Source organism: Microcebus murinus, chromosome 13 (assembly GCF_040939455.1).
Source record: "Microcebus murinus isolate Inina chromosome 13, M.murinus_Inina_mat1.0, whole genome shotgun sequence".
Taxonomy (NCBI): Eukaryota; Metazoa; Chordata; class Mammalia; order Primates; family Cheirogaleidae; genus Microcebus; species Microcebus murinus.
The window spans coordinates 14,618,958-14,633,461 of record NC_134116.1 but is presented as its reverse complement, the minus strand read 5'-3'; the positions used below and the strand labels follow the sequence as shown (position 1 = coordinate 14,633,461).

The 14,504-nt window shown below is 38.7% G+C and overlaps 1 protein-coding gene across 1 annotated transcript in view; it reads left to right on the top strand.

The window, feature by feature from the left end:
- Window positions 1–9,821, top strand: part of ERCC5 (ERCC excision repair 5, endonuclease) — a 29,182-nt gene extending 19,361 nt beyond the window's left edge. The window contains exons 10-15 of the mRNA XM_076009289.1: window positions 208–327; window positions 478–691; window positions 2,134–2,278; window positions 6,215–6,417; window positions 7,360–7,442; window positions 9,143–9,821. Coding sequence (XP_075865404.1) covers window positions 208–327; window positions 478–691; window positions 2,134–2,278; window positions 6,215–6,417; window positions 7,360–7,442; window positions 9,143–9,733 — 1,356 coding nt within the window. The 3' untranslated portion in view covers window positions 9,734–9,821. The remainder of the gene's footprint in view (window positions 1–207; window positions 328–477; window positions 692–2,133; window positions 2,279–6,214; window positions 6,418–7,359; window positions 7,443–9,142) is intronic.
- Window positions 9,822–14,504: the final 4,683 nt, after the last annotated feature.

Sequence of the window (14,504 nt, the reverse complement as noted above, 5' to 3'; positions counted from 1 at the left end):
GGTTACTGCCTGGGATAGCCTCCATTTTCCATGTGATTTAGTGAGGGAACTCTAAAGATATTACAGAATCTTGCTCAGAAATCCAAGAAATCTTCATAAGGAGAAAAAGCTTTTTGGTAATTTCAGTCAGACTAAATGCAGGCTTTTTGTAACACATGAACTTAATCGCATTGATTATTAATTTACGAATGAAAATTTATTTTATAGGAGGAGCTGGAAACTCTGGAGAGCAACCTTTTAGAACAACAGAATTCACTGAAAGCTCAAAAACAGCAGCAAGAACGGGTTGCTGCTACTGTAACCGGGCAGATGTTCCTAGAAAGCCAGGTAATTGGCGCTCAACCTGGGCCTCCTGTTATGACACCTTTCCCAGACTCCCCGGACTGTGTTGAATGCAGTGTTTGGGCACTGCTCCCCCTGGTGGTCAATGTCTGGTAATGCGTTTCCCTGGGGGTCACTGTGTCTGTAACTCCGCAGGAACTTCTGCGCCTGTTTGGCATTCCCTACATCCAGGCTCCCATGGAGGCAGAGGCACAATGTGCCATCCTGGACCTGACCGATCAGACTTCCGGAACCATCACTGATGACAGTGATATCTGGCTGTTTGGAGCACGGCATGTCTACAAAAATTTCTTTAATAAAAACAAGTTTGTAGAATATTACCAGTATGTGGACTTTCACAACCAATTAGGTAAGACCTCAGAGTGTGATTACTTTCTGATTTTTACCTTCAGAATTTGTCTTATGAATTTTTTCTTTGCAAGGAACTAGTTTGGTGCATTTCATGGAAATGGTAGGTCTGTACAATTTTCATGAAAGCGATCCTTTGCTTGTGTGGAAGAAAGTGATCTTTTGCTTATATTGAAGAATAAGATTGTTTAAAATTAGAATTAAGAACTTAAAATCCTAGTATGTTTAGGTAGTTTAATTATCTGAACTAGTCAGACTTTGACTAGTTGCCTGAGATCTCCAGAGTGAACCAGAGATGGTAGAGCAGAAGCAGTGGGAGTCACTCCTGCCCTGGGCCGATACCGGTGTTTCTGGGATCAATCATTCTTTCTTCCATTCATCCAGCAAATAAGTATCGAGTGACTCCTATATGCCAGTTGTTCTTGACAAGGGAGGAACAGCAGAGAATAAAATAGTCTAGCATAATAAATAGACCGTACACAAATAAATAAATCATAATTTGACAGTTGGTGGTATGTGCCATATAGGAAAATACAGCAGTAGAGGAGAGGAGAGTGAGCTGCAGTCACTAAGAGTGCAGGAGCTGTTTGAGAGCAAGTTGTCAGGGAGGGCTTTACTCATAGGTCACTTTAAGGCAGGGGCCTAAAGGAAATAGAAAGCAAGTGCTGTAAATGGATATCTTGGAATAGCAAGTGCAAAGGCCCTGAGGCAGAAGCTTGCATGGTGTGTTCTAGGGAAGCAAGGAGGCCCATGTGAGTGGAAGAGGAGGACAATGGCAAGAGTTAACATCAGAGTGAAGGAAGAGACCAAAATCCAGCAGGGCCTTGGTGTGCTAGGGAGAGGATGTGCGTAGCAGGTCAGGGTTGGGGTGTGAGAGAAGGGGAGAGGTCGAGGAGGACTCCAGGCCCTTGACCAGCAGCTGGTCAAGTGGCCCTGCCCTCAGTAAGAGGAGGAGACTGAGGAAGGAGCAGCCTGAAGTAGGGAGACATGCAGAGTTCAGGTTTGGTTCAATTTGAGATGCCCATTAGATACCCAAGTGGAGCTGTTAACTTGATAGTTCAATATATGTGACTGTGGTTCAGAGAGATCCAGGCTGGATGGCTAAATTTGGGAGTCAGTGCATAGAGGGTATTTAAAGCTGTGACAATGGATGAGACTTTAAAATTATTATTGAATGCCATTTTGAAAAAGAATCTATTTTCAAGTAATAAAAAAAGATAGTTTTGGCTGTTGGATGAGGATATATATACACACACATACGAGGGCTGTCTGGAAAGTATCCAGCCATTATTAATATAATAAATATCTCTATTTTTCATATTACATAAAATATGTGTACACATACATAATTATACACATATAATTTATATAATAAAATGTTTATAAATGTTATATAATCTTTATATAATAAAAGTAAAAAAAATGTAATTGTTACTCATATAGGATTGGATCGGAACAAGTTAATAAACTTGGCCTATTTGCTTGGAAGTGATTATACTGAGGGTATACCAACTGTAGGTTGTGTAACAGCCATGGAAATTCTCAATGAATTCCCTGGACATGGGCTGGAACCTCTCCTAAAATTCTCGTAAGTTCTTTCTTCATTCCTTTAATTAAGATATTTATATAAATACTCAGATTAACAAATAGAACTATTGCGTATATCATTAACTGTCTCAAATCATTATTCATTGAGAAAACAGCAGAAGGTATTGGTTGGGGTTACGAAAGTTTGTTTTCCCTTTTCTAGAGTTCCGATGAAATTAGAGTCAATTTTTTTAGGTAGTGCTGGGCATATGGCAGTTCATGGCTATAAAGCCAGTTCTGTGGGTTTCATAGGAGTAAAGAAGTTTCCATTTCATTTCATTCAAATATTTGTTGACTAGCTATTATGTGTCAGACACTGTGCTGGCCTTGGGGATAGGAAAGATGCATGAGTCGTACGCTGTGCTCTCAAGGGGCTCCCACAAGGGGTGATGGGGAAGGGAATGTAATTGTGCTTCTGTGTGTTCGGTGTTCTGGGAGAGGCCAGGCAGGAAGGGACGTGGAGACTTAACGCAGGAACCTCACATCCAGCGCTGCGGTCCTGTTTTTCACGGTGGGAGTACTGTGATGTGTCCAGTGGTGGAGCCTCGTTCCATGCAGAACACAGAATTGTGCTGTACATGGGCTACATTTTACAGCTTTGAAGATTCTGCGATGATAGGAGTTATGAGTATATCTCTGCAGGCAGTTCTTTCTTAATGTTTGTCTTAGTGGCATCTTTTTTTAAAATTGAAATATAATTCACCCTTTTAAATTGTACAAGTCAGTGATTTTAGTGTGTACACAAGTTTGTGATGGCATCTTTTAATCATCAGTTTATTACAAGGGGCTTCTTGGTGGCAGTTGATTAGTGTTCTGTCCACTTACATTTCCTGTTTGAAAAATGCTGGGATGCTCTCGTCTGAAGAATCAGTGATTAGAATCACTGAAATGAAATCCAGAATTGTAATGATTGCATTCTTCCACTCTTAGCACACATACCAATGTATTGTACTTTATGCTTTATCTCTTTTTTCATAATTTTCTTTTTGTCGAGGAAATTTATATGCTGGGGATAAGTTATTAGGTAGCTCATAGATCATGGTAAAAACTTGAAAAATTACAAATAACTTTATTATGCAAATGAATTAAATACATAGAAAAATTATATAATAAAATATGGATAAAAAGACAATTACAGTTTATATTTTGTTGATGTAATTTTAGACTTTTCTATGCACATATACATACAGTATCTATATACATGTATTCTCATATAAGTGTGTATCTTTTTTTTTTTACAAGAATGGATGATGCAATATACTTTTTATGTTGCCTATAACACATTTGGTGATAAAACAAGGCATATTATCAACCGTGAATAGACTTATATCATTGTTTTTAATGATTCCAAGTCTGCTTTAGGGTCTATTATAATTAATTTAATCAAATGCCTATTGTTATTTTTATTTTTTGAAAAGTAAAAACAAACATTAATTTGAGTGTCCTTATATATATATCTTCAAGTTCTTATCTAATTATTATTTTAGGGTAAGTTAAAATGGTACCTTTGACTTTTCAATATTTTTTCCTAATTAATAATACTAGTGAGAGTGAATTTTTTTCATGTTTATTGACAGTTTGCTTTTCTGATTTAAGCAAATGGCCTGCTTATCCCATTTTCCTTTTCTTTGTTCAACAGTTTTTGCTCATTTGTTGTCTGTTGAATCATTCACATTTTTTAGAGTCAGCTTTTGCAGTTTCTGCGTTCGTCTTCTAGCTCATTGATGCCAGGTAGGAGCAGCATTAGTCCTGCCTGGCTCAAGAGGTTAAGATGAATGCAAAGTTACAGAGCAGAAGAGTGTTGGAAAAGCAGTAAAATCGAAAGTGTCGTCTTGCTTTTGTTTCTGTTCTCATCTCCTAACCAGCCCCTGGCTAGTCACTCATTCTTTCGAGTGGAGCTGCTTTGGGCTGCAGGCTAAATTTAGCCTCAGCTGCATTAGGTTTGGCCTACATAGTGTGTTCTTCTGTAGAGCTTTAAGTTTGGATGGGCTACCAACATCTAAATTTGGAGAGATTTTACAAAAAATTGTGGACTCTTTTGAGGGGAAAAGGGTATCTGAAAACACTGGACGCAAATTCTCAAATAGCCACAAAACAGCTGGGATGGATTAACAGCAACTTCCCCTCCTCTGTCCATCCCACTGCCTTGGCCGGGGCACTCACCTTTCAGTTTCACCGCAGTCGCCACCACGCCCTCTTGTCTGCCCCTCAGCTCGGCTGACGATGGGCCTTCTTTCTTTCATCTTTAAGTTAAGTGCCAGGCCTTCTTTTAGGAAGTAATGGTTCTTTTGGCTTGATGAGTTCACAGTGTGCTGTGCTGGTTTTCCTAGCTAGCAGTCATGATTACTATTTCAAAGACGAAAATTCAGTAGTAAAGTGGAGGAGAATTATAGGTATTCCTCTAGTGCACTCCTGGAAACAGTGTTGTAAAAGTGATGAAAAACACTTATTTTTTTCCTTTTTGCGTTTCAATGCCACAACGAAGACTGCAACTAGTCTTTTGCAACGCTAGATGGCACCCCTGCTTTGGGGAGATGAAACTGCTGAGACAACCAATCTGTCAACCAGTTCCTAATTTTGTACTAGTTAAGTGTGTGAAGCAGTGGAACATGAGATATAGGTGTTTTTTTAAGGTTCCATTGAGTCCATAGATTGGTAAAAATCATGTTTATGTTATTAACTTTTTTGCCACTTATTTTTCCTAACCGTGTAAATTTTTCTGGGCCTCTGTCACTGCGTTACAAATTACTTTTAACCTCAGTGGCTTCAAACAGCAGCAGTCATTGATTTTGTTCATGAAGCTGAAGTTTGGTCAGGCCCTGTGGGAGCTTCCTGTCTCTGTTCCACGTCTGTCGGAGTGGCTCAGCCCGGCTGGAGAATCCACTTAGGATGGCTCAGGTGGCTGGTGAAGGCCGAGGGAGTCCGGGGCCTCTGGTGGACTCCATCTGGGCCTCTGCGTGAGTTTGAGCTTCCTCACAGCATGCTGGCTGCTTCCAAGAGCAAACGTTCCAAGAGACAGGTAGTGGAAAGAGCCATCTCTTAGGCCTGGCACAGGGTCACTTCGTGTGTTACCCTGGTCGTCAGGCACAGAGCCGCCCACCTCAAGGGGAGGCAACATGGACCCTGCTTTTTGGTGGGAGGAGTGTCAGAGAATGTGTGGCTGTCTTTAACTTACCTTAATAATGTAGGCTTACAGTGGAAAAAATTAAAAAATGAATAAAATATAAAGAAGAAAGTGAACAGCTCTATCTCTAAGCAATAGAACATTGCTTAGCACACAGGAAAATAATAGGTGCCACTGTTATTTATCATGTTAAATATGTTTACTTGTTCTTTCCTTTTACATGTATATATGTTTTTTCCAAAACTTATTAATAGATTATACTTTATGTAGAGTTTTGATCTGCATTTTTAAAATCTGATGTGTTCTTGGCAGTTTTACATTTTATTAAATGTTCTTGGATCCATTATTATGTTTGATTTGAGGTAAATAATATGGATATATATGACTTCCTTTTTACTGCTGAGAGAGAGACCCAGAGAAGTTGTGACTTTTGTGGTGTTATGATTATGAGTGTGGGGGTTGGAGGAAGATGGTCAAGGTCTTACTGTCCCAATCCAGCTGTGAAATCTTGAGCAAGGGGCTTCTCTTTGAGGTTCATTTCCTCCTCTGTGAGGTGAGGTTCATGATAGGACAGTGCTTGTGTGATGATTTGGCATGTGAAATATTTAACACAGTGATGAGCACAGAGTAAACATTCAATAATATTGTGGCTAATAATACTGAAAATAATAAAACTAGTATTCTTTACAGTGTATCATTTGCTTTGGAGTTAGGAGTTGAGTTTACATTTTCTGACTTTAAGTTTAGTTCTGTATCTATAGTGCATGAACTGTGATGTCTTACTGCTTTGTAAATATTTCCTTTGCGTTTTAGAGAGTGGTGGCATGAAGCTCAAAAAAATAAGAAGATAAGCCCTAATCCTCACGACACCAAAGTGAAAAAAAAATTACGGAAGTTGCAGCTCATACCTGGCTTTCCTAACCCAGCTGTTGCAGACGCTTACCTCAAACCTGTGGTGGACGACTCCAAGGGATCGTTTCTGTGGGGGAAACCTGATCTTGACAAAATTAGAGAATATCCTTTTATTTCTTAAAACATAAAAGTACACTGAGCCAAATACGTGTTTGGTTTAAAACTTATGGAACAGGAACTTGGATCATTTTTTCTTAATATCTCATTTATCTTAGCAGTCCCCAACCTTTTTGGCACCAGGGACCGGTTTCATGGCAGACAATTTTTCATCAGAGGGGGTGGGGTGGGGAGGGTAGAAGGATGGGGGTAGGGGGAGGGGAGGAGGTGGAGCTCAGGCGGTGATGTGAGCGATGGGAGTAGCTGTAAATATAGATGGAGCTTTGCTTGATTGCTGCTGCTCACCTCCTGTGCTGTGGCCCAGTTCCCAACAGGCCATGGTACCGATTCGTGGCCCTGGGGGTTTGGGGACTGCAGATCTAACACTCCCCTTCTCATTCTTTTTCCCTTTCCTTACTTTTAAAGAGGATCTTATTTGAAATAAGCAGTCCCAAGCATTCATTCATAGATACAATCACATACTTAAGTATTATATTATTTATTCTGAAAGAATAGAAAAGATGATTAATTTTGTCCTTTTTGTTACTGGTTCTCTTTTCTGTGTATTTAAATAATCATTTGGATAGATGTTTAAACACTTGTGATAGAATTACTCCAACTAGAGTGTTTTTTCTATGAAAGATATGTGTAGGCTGTCTGAAACTTGTTTTTATTCCAGGTTAACCTTTTTTGATAGTCACGAGTCTTTGATGTCTTCAAATGATAGTTGAATGTGTTTTGTCTTAGAGGATTGAAAAGAACATAGTGCCAGGTGATTATGTTGGAGTAATTCATTTGTTATTCCTTTCTTTTATAACTCCAATCTTTATAAATATGAAAATCTTTGGAGATATGGGGAATGTAATCAAGGATGGGTTCTTTGGACCTTTTTATTTATCACTTGTTTAAATATCTTTCAAAACATTTATAAGTCTTAACTACCTGCATATTTTGTCAGCGGTATTTTGGCTGGAACAGGACTAAGACAGATGAATCTCTGTTTCCAATATTAAAGCAACTCAATGCCCAGCAGGTAATCATGGTGGGCTCTTTTTCTAGGTCCAGGATGAAGAGGAAACCCAGTAAGGCTGTGGTTCACAGTTGTTAAAGACCAGTTAATGCTTTTATTTTAGAGCATACAACATATATTTTGAAATTATAATACTTTACATAAGAGAACAAAGGAAAATAGGAAAAGAGAAAAATTGGACTTTGTCTTCATTTTCTTACTCTTCATTCATATTCTTATGCTTATGGCTGACTTTGCTTTCCTTATTCATTTTGACTTTGAAAAAAACCAATCTTATGGTGGATTTCACACTAAGATGTTTCTGATTAAAAATACTACCTCCTTCATAATTATTTTCATTTTTTTAAAAGTCTAGGAAATGTCCAGTCCAAAGCAATTCTGATCATTAAAGTTTCTTTAAGGACTAACATTTTTAAATTCTATAAATGAATCTTTAGAGGTAGCAGTTCAGTCATTGCTTGTCAGTAGGAGAGATTTTTGAGGATAAAAGAGGCCTTTTATGTGGTTCTGAGTTCCCACAGGTAACTCTGTCTTGCTTTATCTGTCTGTCCCAACTCACACAAAACAAGCCTTCTTCAACCCCAGAAGCAACTCACAAAACATGCATACAAATAAGCCACTTAGCAGAAATGAGATCATATATCTTGAGATAATATATTTAAATTGAATCAATTTCTATTAGGTTTGGTTAATTTTGAAAAAACATGAACAAAACTAAGACAACATTTCCAGGAGTTTCTCCTATTTTTCTTAGATAGGATTTATCTCCTGGAAACATTACGCACCAACTGAGAAGGAAAGCTATTTGGCTTAGTGACTGGTTTCTTCTTAATTTCAGATACATTTTGTTGTAATACTTCTCTCCCCTTTTACTATAGAACTTAATGTGTTTATTTTTCCAGAATTAGAAATTGAAGAAAATGAATTAAAATGACCCATTACCTCCTCTAATGCAGATGTTAACTTTTAGACTTATTTTCTTTAATTTTCCCACATATATTTGTTGCCACATATACATGCAACTTGATATAGCCAATCCTTCCTCCCTCCCCACTGATTAGCATAAGATTTTTTCTATGTATTGCATAATTTTCATAATCTCAAATGGCCAGATTACATTTTATCAAAGAGATTTAAATTAATTAGTTCAGTTCACTTGTTGGACCTTTAATTTTCAGGTTTTTATAAATAATGCTGTGATTAACTTTAGGCATATAACTTTTCCCATATGTAAGAGTATCTTCCTAAAAGTAAATTTGCTGGACAATAGGCATGAATATTTCTTACAGCTCCTAATATATACTATGAACTTGCCTCCTAAAGGTATTGTATGATGAGATTGTTTTTAAAAGAAGAATATAGTAGGATTTAGAAACAGGCTCCATGAAATTGTGTCACTCCAAAAGAAGATGATTTGGCTACAGAAAAATATTTAACACTCTTTGAGTACCCAAGAAGAGATTTCTCATTTGAGATGTAAACTGAGGACTCAGTTGACAGAGTTGATGCAAGTACTGCTCTAAGTATGATTTAGAAAGTGAAATTTACTGTCAGTAATTAATTGGGAGAGAACTGGCTTTTGGGAGATAATAAATTAGTATTCTCTGACATATAATAATCTAATGTGAATGATCAAGGTTGAGCTTGTTGATCAGGTTTGGAAACTTTACTTGTCTGATTTGTTATTATTTTATTTCTTTTAGACACAGCTCCGAATCGATTCTTTCTTTAGAGTAGCTCAACAGGAGAAACAAGATGCTAAACGAATTAAGAGCCAGAGACTGAACAGAGCTGTGACATGTATGCTAAGGAAAGAAAGAGAAGAAGCAGCCAATGAAATAGAAGCAGTTTCTGTTGCTATGGAGAAAGAATCTGAGCTACTTGATAAGGCAAAAGGAAAAACCCAGAAGAAAAACATAGCAAATAAATTGAAAGAGTCATCAAGCCTGAAAAGAAAGAGGTTTTCAGATTCTAAACAAGAGAATAAATGTGGTGGATTTTTGGGAGAGACCTACCTCTCAGAATCATCTGATGCATCTTCAAGTGAGGATGCTAAAAGTTTATCTTTAATGAACATGCAAAGGCGAAAAGGAGAAAGAGAGTCAAAAATCAGCTCTTCAGATATGCAGAACTCAGCGAAAGAGACTCCCATGAGGGACGCAGGTGTGACCACAGGCAGCTCTAGTGAGGACGATGGAGAGAAAGCAATGGCAGTCCTCGTGACAGCCAGACCCGTGTTTGGGAAGAGAAGAGGGAAACTGAGAAGTGCAAAGGGAAGCAAAAGGAAAACCTAATTTAAAAAAATATGTATTGTCTCTGATCAGGCAGAACAACATTTTGTAATGAACTTGTGAGGACATAATACACTTAAATGTATTTGCACAGCATTTGTATTTAGTGTGTGCTTTTTAAAAAATATAGATGCTAAACTTGGCAACCATTTACTTTTTCAATATGTTACATTTTTCTAGTGTTTTCTACTTCATTATTTCCTCATATTCATGGGATCTGTCTTTTCATGTTTCCATTACCTTAAAATGTCTGATGCTTTCTGACCACATTTTAAAAAAAGAAAAGATTTATGTTGATCAGTACTCACTGTCAGTACGCATTCCCTCTGCCTTTCAGGCCTAGCAGAAAGATGTCCATATTTCTCCTTCCCCAAATGTGGCAGTTTTACACAACTATTTAGTCCTGCTCCCCACTGCTTCCCATTTTCCCTCATGCTCCACTTAAAAGGCTGACAGGAGGGAACCTCACTGCTGGAGCATATTTGCAGACGTTTGCTGTGGTTTTAGCAAATAATTAGGAAACCTAAATGGGGTGCATCCTTCTACCTTTGAGCATTAACTATGGGAACCTCTGTGCTAGAATGTCTGGCTTTCCAACTGCTTCCCTTGTCAGCAGCAGACTTCTGTGTAAATGGATTTGGAGGCCCAGGGTGGGGTTGCACTGGTGTTGGTGGGTCAGCTTTAGGAGGGGTTTGCAGGGGTTGATTGTTGTTGACACAGGTGTTTGTTCTAAGATAGCTCCTGCTGTGAGCTCTCACAGGAACAACTCTCAAACAGCTGGTTGAATTAGGAGCAATCTGAGGACAGCACTGCCAATTACTTTGATCTTGGCATCTTCTGCACTCAGAGGTACCTTCCCAAGTCTGTGTCTTTTTGACATCTTTAGTATTTCCAGCTTTCCTGATTCCCTCCTTCAGCCTTCAAATTGCAGATCTTCACCAGGGAAAACAAAATACAGATAAGTAACTTCCAACAATCTTTGACTCCTAGATGTGCTTTTTAGGCTCTCATTTATATTTACTTGTCAGCCAAACTTCTCCAGTCCTTGGACTACAACAGCTGCTTTTCTGTGCTCATTATTTTTCCTCATTTCAAATATCTCTTCTCCCTCTAGCAGTCTTCTCGAGCAGCTTCCTTCTAGAATCAACAGTGACTTCCATGTAACCTCAAATCTTTTCATAATGCTTCTCTTCTCTGGACGTACTCGAAGCAGGACATTTTTTTGGGGGGGGGCAGGAGGGAAACATTAACTTTTTCATGTTATTCCCATTTCTCAAAGTTACTTGTAATTGGGAGTTTTTCTGCATATATATTTGTAGGTAGGATAATAGTAGTTTTGCTTAAAAGTTTGTGTTACCTTTCACAGGTAATTTACATTTGTTTTACCCTGCAGTAGCTGCTCTGACAGAGATGTTCATGTGCAATGGTCTGAATAAGCTGGAACATTACTTCTGTCTTCCTCAACAGCCTGACCAGTCTGAGCTGGGAAGCAGTTGTGCACCACAGGGTCATTCAGAATCCTGGGGTCAGCAGTACCCTGGGTGCTATCTTGCCTAAATGGTCCATAATGGGTGACTACTATGTTTGCACTGCAACCTGCCAGAAGGGGAAAGAACCAAAGCCCAGGGCAAGCAGAATGTCTTATGTTAAGGGTGACTAAAACAATCACTTTTCTCCTATCTCATTGACCTGGGCATGAGGTCAAACCTAGATATGCTCGGAAATGGGATTCCTGTCTACCTGGTCTATGGGCCTAGGCATGAGGAGGAAATGGATAGTCAGGACCATTAGAAACATGTGTCACAGTACAGTATTTGTAGAACAGTTTGGCATTATATATCTTCTTTTTCTCTTAACCCTGTGACCAAGGTATAATCCTTTTGTAAGGGAAGAAACTGGAGATATTAACCACCTTTACCAAATTTACTCATCTAGTAGGTAAAATTTGTGACTGGAACCCAAATCTTCTAACTCAAAATTCCAGGGTGCTATTTTACCTATAAAATAGGTTGTTTAAAATAATCAGCAAAGCGAATTTTTCATTATTCAAATCAAGTTAGTGTACCTATAACTTATTTAGAATGATGAACATCATGTACACTTTCTGTAAAATTATTTTTCAGCTCAATTTTTTCTTTAGCTTTATCTACATTTGCTGTTAAAACCATATATTGAGTTTATTTCATTTATTGTTATTTTTCAGTTTTTTCTATTTGACTCATTTTTTTATGCATTCCAGTTCTCCAGTATAATTCTTGTCATCTGATTTTTGAACATCTTAATCACAGTTACTGTAAAATCTGTGTCAGCTAACTCAATGTCTCTGTCAGAGTTTATTTCTATTGTTTGTTTCTTGGTATGCCTGGTAAAGTTTGACTGAATGCTGGATGTTGTATATGAAAAATTATAGATGTTCTGGACCTCCCTTTAGAGAGGATTCCAGAAGGTATTCTGACAGGCAGCAGCAGGGAGAAGATCACCTCAATCTAGTCAGGACCAAGTGATTCAAGCTTTGTTTGCAATCTTTGTAAGACTCCAGCTTCTGGGTCCGCCCATTCCTAGAAAGTAGTTTTCCAGAAGTACCCATTGAAAGCCTAGGGTGTTTCTCTCTTCTTTTGAGCTTGGCCCTGCTTTTTGCCACTTAATGCTTCAAAGGTTAGCCTCTTGCCCTAAACAGCTTAATCAGTAAATGCTTTGAGTGAAAAGTGAGTGCTGAGTGTCAGGCTTACTTCTCTGTCCCTTTTTTCTGGGATCTTGGGCCCTCAATTCCTGGCTGCCTTGCCAGCCCCAAGCACAACATTTTTACTTTTATGTTTGAGACAAATCTCACTTTTTTTGCCCAGGCTAGAGTGCAGTAGTGATGTCATCATAGCTCACTGCAACCTGAAACTCCCAGGCTTAAGTGTTCCTCTCCCTTTCAGCCTCCTGAGTAGCTGGGACTACAGGCACGTGCCACCATACCTGGCTAATTTGTCTTATTTTTTTGTAGAGACAAGGTCTTGCTATATTGCCCAGGCTGGTCTTGAACTTCTGGCCTCAAGCAAACCTCTCTCCTCAGTTTCCCAAAGTGCTGGGATTATCGATGTGAGCCACTGTGCCTGGCCCCAAACACAACTCTCTTGTCTCCCGGGTTGTGTGAGATTGCTGGAAGCTTTGCTGGTATTCTTAACACGTGGCCCTCTCTTTGACTTCTCAGCCTCTTTCCTTTCACCGAGAATCAACAATGCCTGGAATCTTTGGCTGCCGTGACAGCTCTCTGATATTTTCTCACAGAAGCCTGTGTGTGTGTTTAAAAACCTGCTTTTCTGGTTCTTAATAGAAGCTGAGGTCTGCTGTAAACCACTTACAGCTGGAGGCAAAAGTCTCTATGTACTTTTTAAACAGTTAATTGTAACTGGAATGATCATTGTATTCATGTTGGTTAAGATGATTGATTTAGGGATTCTGCATCTTTAGAAATGTAGCAGTGAGGATTGCAAGGTCTTTCAAATAAATCCTTGAAAAAGACAATTTTTGTTCATCAAGTGCTTCTTTATTCTTGTTTAAAAAGCAAAAAAACAAAAAGAGTGTGTCCTCTGCCCCAAATTAACTGCCTGTGAATAATAGTCTACATTGTTAAGGATTTTGAACTTTCTAGAATGGTTTTTACCTATATTATTCACCCCACAAATATATTGTATGCCTTTTATATTCCTATTTATAGGTAATAAAGCCAAGTAGCATACTAAGTAAACAGCCTAAAATCACAAGCTAATTATTGACAGGAATAAATAAAATCAGGCTTCCAACTCCTACTAGTTCTTTCCAGTATATTAAAGTGACCTTGATTCAACTGTGTCTATGTCATGGAATATGAAGTATTTCTTAGAAGCTAAACTGACACTCCTAAGTTGAATTTTACAATATAGCTTGGTTTTGTTACCTTTAGTAACTTCACATCCAGGACATTTTCAGCAACATGGGAAATTTACAAGTATTGTGAGATGTAAACCTATACGCACACGTGCAGGTGCACAGGTGGCTGTGCACCCTTGGCCTGCCCATTCAGTCTGAATCGGAAGGAGTCATGGTAATTCGATTCCTGGGTGTGGTTGTCAGGTTCTAAAAACAGTGTTCACACGCAGACAGGTGACATGAAAAATACGTGGCCTCCCACTTGATAGGACGTCATTATCATGGAGTCTTAGAATAGCTCTTGGCATCAAAGTTAAAAGATGGTTTGCTTCCTCCAAATAGTCCACTCACTTGCAGGAGTGGTTTTTATTCATTTAGTAGTTCTATTAATAGCTCTGTTCATGAGACTGTTTCTACTGTTCTTCAGCCCCTTAACCACGGGCATTCCAGCCTCATTGCTGTATAACCAGAGGCGCAGGAGCGGCAGCTGTCAGGACTCGCTGCCAGTGTGTACAGTGGCGAGCTGTGCATGGTGCTCGCCATTCAGGCACTACCAGAGCTCTGTGCAGCAAAACAAAAACTGCGGATGATACTTTTTACCTTCTAGAAACTCAGCCAGCTCCTTTAGGTATGTTTAGGCTTACCATTTAAATATTGGCCTTCAGGCAGACATGTATAATAAAGACTGCTTTCTTTAAGGGAAGAGATACTAAATTGGGAGCAAAATGTGGACCACTTTTGGTATTGTTTCAGCTCTGTAACCTCGGTGGGTGACATAATTTAACCTTGGGGTTTTCCTTGTTTATAAACCGTAGGGAAAATAATTGTATTCTAATATACTGAGGCATGCTGTAAAGAAAAATGTGGCTGTGAAAGTGTT